Source organism: Schistocerca serialis, chromosome 6, assembly GCF_023864345.2.
Source record: "Schistocerca serialis cubense isolate TAMUIC-IGC-003099 chromosome 6, iqSchSeri2.2, whole genome shotgun sequence".
In the NCBI taxonomy this organism is placed as follows: Eukaryota; Metazoa; Arthropoda; class Insecta; order Orthoptera; family Acrididae; genus Schistocerca; species Schistocerca serialis.
This window is the reverse complement of record NC_064643.1, coordinates 459,442,059-459,448,279: the sequence shown is the minus strand read 5'-3', so window position 1 is coordinate 459,448,279 and position 6,221 is coordinate 459,442,059. Positions and strand designations below refer to the sequence as shown.

At 48.1% G+C, this 6,221-nt stretch overlaps 1 protein-coding gene across 1 annotated transcript; it reads right to left on the bottom strand.

The window, feature by feature from the left end:
* Positions 1-732: 732 nt before the first annotated feature.
* LOC126484918 (BCL-6 corepressor-like protein 1) lies at positions 733-1,856 on the bottom strand. Its single transcript, XM_050108519.1, has 3 exons — positions 1,616-1,856; positions 1,056-1,228; positions 733-927 (listed from the first exon to the last, which is right to left on the bottom strand). The coding sequence occupies exons 1-3, from the start codon at positions 1,854-1,856 to the stop codon at positions 733-735; spliced, it is 609 nt and encodes a 202-aa protein (XP_049964476.1).
* Between the last annotated feature and the right edge of the window lie 4,365 nt (positions 1,857-6,221).

Genomic DNA, 6,221 nt, shown 5'->3' with positions numbered 1-6,221 from the left:
ACTCTCTGATGCCATAGACTAGTTGTCCTCCATTGAAAGTGGCAGGAGATTCCCCTCAGAATGGCTAAAAATTGAAAAATCCTAGATGGATGATTGTCCTGGTGTGAAATTAAAAAATCTGTTTAGCACACAAGTAGGCAGACCTTGGAATACAAGTGCAGCCCTATTGATATCAGAATGCAAGATGGGATCCATTACAGTAGCCCCTAGGACACAGGTGCTGCCTGTATGGCAATCAGATCTCATGAGTTTCCCGCAGACAATCACAACAGAATTCAATATTGTGGATCTGAGGGATACGGTTGCAAGCTGCATCATTGTCAGACGTCTTTCATTGTACGTTTAGAATCCTGACCTCAGTGTAGAATGACAAGGAATTTAAAACTCACATATTTACCCATCCCTATGAAATTGCAGATAGCGTGTTTAAACAGTTGCTACCATAAGTTTGGTGATGACTTACACCCAGTTTAAGAGCCTAGAGTAGGATTGGATAGGAATGTTAACATAAATGTACGAGTATGTCATAACGTAATAAACAATAGTGAAAAAACCAACTTTGGGGCCATAGTTCCAACGGCCCAAATGTTGCCTTCTCCATTACAGCTATTTCCATTATGAGTGCAGTACCAAACCCAGAAAACTGTTTCTGGCCAAAGAAGCCTATGCAGTTATATCAGGAGAAGGTGGTTAATGCCTTTAACAGATACCACACCAGCTGTATCTTCTACCTCACACACATGCTGCAGCTGGCTCCACATGCAACCATACTATGTCATGTGGTGAAGGTGCTAACGCTGGCTCCAGAACCAACACTGGCTTCAACAATGGCACTGTAACAGTCGCTGGAATGAGTATTGGCGCCAGCACAGGCATAGACACTAGCGCAGATACAAGCACAGGGTACAGGCACAGGCTCTGGTGCAGCTGCAGCACATTGACAAGTACAACCACTGGCACAGACACAAACAACAGTACAGATACAGGCACAGGCACAGGCTCTGCTGTTGGTGCAGTCATAGCACAGGCACGGGTGCAGACAATGGCATACATACAAACAACATCACTGTTACAGGAATAGGAACTGGCCCACATGCAGGCACTTCCACTGGCACAGGCATATCACATGGATAGCCATTGACACTGCCAGAGGCACAGGCGCTGCCACAGACATAGGCACAGATACAAGCATTTACGTGGACACAAGCACTGACACTGGCAGAAGCACCTGCACAGGCAAGAACTCAGTTACAGATTCAACAGATGTGATATCGGCTTAGGAACAGGCTTAGCGATTGGCACAGATATAGGCTCAGGTATCAGCACAGCACAGACAACATAAAACACATGGATCCCTGGGAACATACACAGGCACCAATGTAGACACAGGCACAGGCACCAGCAAAGGCATCAGCATGGGTACCACTTCATACATCAGCAGAGGCACTAGCAATAACACTGGTATAGGCGCTGGCACAGCCACGGCACAGACACAGGAACAGACACACACCCAGGCACTGGCACAGGCACCAGTGCAGACTCAGACATCTCACACACAGGCATCTTCAAAGGAAATGGCACCTTCACCAACATCACCACTTAATGTAGGGCATACAGCAGTACAGGTATCGGATCATGAACAGGTAAAGGGCAGGCACCAGCACAGCTGTAGACAACTGCACAGGCACAGGCACAAGTAGTGCCACATGCACTGACTGAGGCACAAGCATGAACTCCAGGACAGACACAGACAAAGGTACAGGTACAGGCATTAGCACTGGCCCAGGAACAGGAATAGCCACAGACAAACTCACAGGCACAGTCAGGGACACTGATACAGGTGCTGGCACAGGCATAGTATAGGCACAGCAAGAGGAACTGGCACATGCACATGCAGATGCTCAGGCATGGGCAATTACATAAGAAAAACCATAAGCAAATGCACAGAAACAGCACATTCTCAGATACTAGTAAATTCACCGATACCAGTACAGAAAGCAGCAATGTCATGGACACAGTCATTGAGACACATAAAAGCACAGATACTGGCAAAGACTCTGCAATGGCACCCACCTCACTGTCAGCAAAGAAACAGGATCAGCCGCTGACACTGCTTGATGCAAAGGTGCAGGGACTGACACAACATAGACTCTGGCATGAGTACTGGTACAAGCTTTGGCACCGGCACTGGCACAAGCAACAGAAAAGCACCAGTGCAGACACAGACTAATTCACAATCAATGGCACTGGCACCATTATATGCACTGACAGTGGCACAGACATCAACACCAACAGAGACAAAGGCACAGGGAATGTCAATGGGACCACTAACTGCACAGAAACATGCTGAAACTGTGGTACAGCCACAGGCTCAGTCAGCAGCACTGTGAATGGCACTAGCAGAGACACAGCAGCAGGATGGACACAAGCACCAGCACAGGTACTGGGATTGGTGTGAGGACAAGCAAAGCACAGGCACTGGCAGATGCTCCATCACTGACACAGTCAATTTCTTTGGCTGTGGCATCAACACAGGAACAGGCTATGGCTTTGTCACCAGAACACCCACTGACACAGGCATAAGCACTAATACACTCTCCAGTCCGGGTCCTGGCACAGAGAAATCGTCTGACAAAGGCAACATCACAGACACAGGACTGACACAGCATCAGCAATGGCACTGGCTAAAGCACAGGCACAGGCACAAGCACAAGCAGTGGTATTGGTACAGGCATTGGCAACAGAGCCAGCAATGGCAGTGCCAAAAGCAATATCAGAGGCACCAGCGCAGATACAGGCTACCACAGCACCGTGGGCAATATCACTGGCACCAGCCTCAGTGGAGGAATAGGCTGTGGCACTGGTATGGGGATTGGCACAGGTACAGTCACAGTTGAATGGACACACACAAACAGCACAAAAGCAGACAATGGCATTGACATGGGAAATGGAATCACCACCAGTACTTTCACCAGCAATGGCACCAGTACTGTACAGTGGAACTAGCACCAGCACATGCACAGGTCCCAGGACTGGTACAGACATAGACACTGACACAGGCACAGGAAAGGGTAAGACACAGGAACTGGCACAGGAACTGCCACAAGAACTGAGAGGAGGCATTAGGAGTGATTTAAAATGGAATGATGATATAAAGTCGATCGTCGGTAAAGCAGATGCCAGACTGAGATTCATTGGAAGAATCCTAAGGAAATGCAGTCCGAAAACAAAGGATGTAGGTTACAGTACACTTGTTCGCCCACTGCTTGAATATTACTCACCAGTGTGGGATCCGTACCAGATGAGGTTGATAGAAGAGATAGAGAAGATCCAACGGAGAGCAGCGCGCTTCGTTAAGGATCATTTAGTAATCGCGAAAGCGTTACGGAGATGATAGATAAACTCCAGTGGAAGACTCTGCAGGAGAGACGCTCAGTATCTCGGGACGGAGTTTTGTTGAAGTTTCGAGAACATACCTTCACGGAAGAGTCAAGCAGTATATTGCTCCCTCCTACGTATATCTCGCGAAGAGACCATGAGGATAAAATCAGAGAGATTAGAGCCCACACAGAGGCATACCGGCAATCTTTCTTTCCACGAACAATACGAGACTGGAACAGAAGGTCCGCCACACACCGTCAGGTGGCTTGCGGAGTATGGATGTAGATGTAGAACATGGGCATGCAGAGAACATACCTTCACGGAAGAGTCAAGCAGTATATTTCTCCCTCCTACGTATATCTCGCGAAGAGACCATGAGGATAAAATCAGAGAGATTAGACACACAGAGGCATACCGACAATCTTTCTTTCCACGAACAATACGAGACTGGAATAGAAGGGAGAACCGATAGAGGTACTCCAAGTACCCTCCGCCACACACCGTCAGGTGGCTTGCGGAGTATGGATGTAGATGTAGAACATGGGCGTGCAGAGGCAGTAGGGTAGGCGCCATTACAGGTACTGGCTCAGGAACGGGCACATTTAAAGTCTTAGCCTGACACCTAGGCACTGGAGCAGAGACAGATACTGGCATAGGCACATACTGCTTTGCAGGCAAGGCTGCAGACACATGAACAGGAAATGGTAAAAGCATCGTCCCAGAAAGAGGCTAAGTCTCCTCTTTGGCCTTAGCAATTTCCTTATTGTAGTTATTTTTCACTCTATTGTAGGTTTGTTTTGCTACTTCTATGTCTGGTTCATTATTATTTTTACGTGCTCGTTGCAGACTTCGTCGTGCTGAAATGGTGTCACGTCACAGGTTAGCAAGTGGCACCATGGCACTGGATTCTGCACCTGTCTCCTCTTTCTCATTGATCGGCTACAGCTCTCGTGGATTGCTGCCTGTAGCCTTGTGACCATTTCATTTACTCCTACATTTTGGCTTTGTGGCCAGTGGGCTGTGGACCTGATGAGATGCCGGTCAAAGGTGGGCCACTTTGCGAAGCTTGTGTTGTAGGTGACAAGTTCCACAGTAGCTCTCGCTCTTTGAGGTGCAACGAATTCGTATGTTATTGCCCTGTGGTCACTTGACGTCCATTCTTCATGAACCATCCACTTGCACACCGCTTTGGCAGCTGGAGGTGTGCAGAGTGTGATGTCAATATTGCTCTCCCCATTTGGGCCAGAGAATGTAGTTAGCTCTGACCTCTCATTCATTATTATCAGCCCGTGTTGTGAAATGAAGTCTTCAAGCGTTCTACCTGCTGCATCCATCGTTGAGCTGTGCCAGATTGGTGAGTTCGCTTTTGTGTCCTCCATTTATGTTGGCAGCAGCTACGTGCATGTTGCAGAAGCTTGTCATCTGCAAAGCTGTTACTGTCTGTGATTTAACTGCTATTGCTGCCTTGGGTGCTTCGCCTTTGGGGCTGTAGATCAGCTGGAAGTTTGGCGGGTACCCAAATACTTTGTTATTTACGCAGTAAGGTTCCTGGATCAATAGCAAATCTATATTTCCTTCGCTGATTCGCTGTGGCAATTGATCTGGGACGATTTTTGCACTTTGCCCATTTATTTGAAGGATCCTTATTGCATTTTCTTGTGTATCTGTCCGTGGTCTTCTTCCAGGTTGTACTGCTACATTGTTATTACATGCCATAGTCAATTGTGCTATGTATTATGGCCTTTATTCTATTGTATTCAGGGCAAGATTTCTCTGTCACTGCGTGGGTGTGTGCCTTCTTAGCCTGCTTACAGTTTGCACATTGGGCTGGTTGGTCCTTCTGAGCACTCCTTAGCACTGACAAAGGTATTGGCACAGGTATGAGCCCAGGCAGCAGTATAGGTCTGCCACACACACACATGCCGAGTCATGTGCACCAGTCCCGGCAGCAGCAGCCGGTCAGGCCACAGGCACAGGCGCAGACACAGGAACAAGCTCTGGGACAGGCACCAGCATTGATACTGGCTCAGGCTCCTCTACACTCAGGGAATCTGGGCAGGCACTGGTATGAGTACCAGCACAGTTGCAGTTGTGGAAACAAGCTCAAACACAGGAACAGGCACAGACACTCACACAAGCACAGCAATTGATACAGGCGCTGGTCCAAGTGTTTAAAAAGGCACATACACACACAGGTATAGACACAGGCCCTGTCACTGTCAGTGTCACTGGAACAGGAACAGGCACAGCCACCTGCAAAGGCAGGGGAACAGGCACAGGCATGGGCATGGACACAGGCAGCGGATGAGGCAGAAACTCGGACACACAGCCATTGACAGTAGCACAGGCTCTGGAACTTGGACAAGCAGAGTCACCAGTAGTGACATTGGCACAGGAGTTGGGCTCACGCTGGGTGTGGCATACAACCACTGGCCTGTGATATCTGAGGGTTTTGGGGAGACCATATTCGGAGTGGCACAACCCCGCCAATACAGCCACACCAAAATTTCAGTTTGCTGCTATTATACTTTTAGGACAATTACAGTATGTCCACTGTCACATACGAGGTTGTTAGTGGATGCTGGTCTTCAAAATTGCAGCATCTTTAAAATTGTATCCCCTGTGGTACTGTTATCTCTTAGCTTGTAGCGTCGTTTGTGTGTCTACCTTACCCCTGGGCCGGGAATTTACCGAGTCCCATTACTAACATGTCCGTCTTCTGATGTTTACCAGTTTATCTGAGACGAGTTTACGAGTCTGCGAATAATAGCTTCACTCCTGCTAAAGGAATGACATCACGCCAAAAACAGTATTTGTAGAGCTAGTTAGAAAACTATGTA

What these genes read in the sequence shown, in the direction of transcription:
- LOC126484918 (XM_050108519.1), bottom strand. Translation starts at nt 1,856, where the DNA reads ATGCCTGTGCCAGCACCTGTATCAGTGTCCCTGACTGTGCCTGTGAGT. An exon ending in GATCCGATACCTGTACTGCT is followed by an intron (nt 1,229 to 1,615) that starts GTATGCCCTACA and finishes TTGCCTGTGCAG; the next exon opens with GTGCTTCTGCCAGTGTCAGT. An exon ending in CTGTAACAGTGATGTTGTTT is followed by an intron (nt 928 to 1,055) that starts GTATGTATGCCA and finishes AATGTGCTGCAG; the next exon opens with CTGCACCAGAGCCTGTGCCT.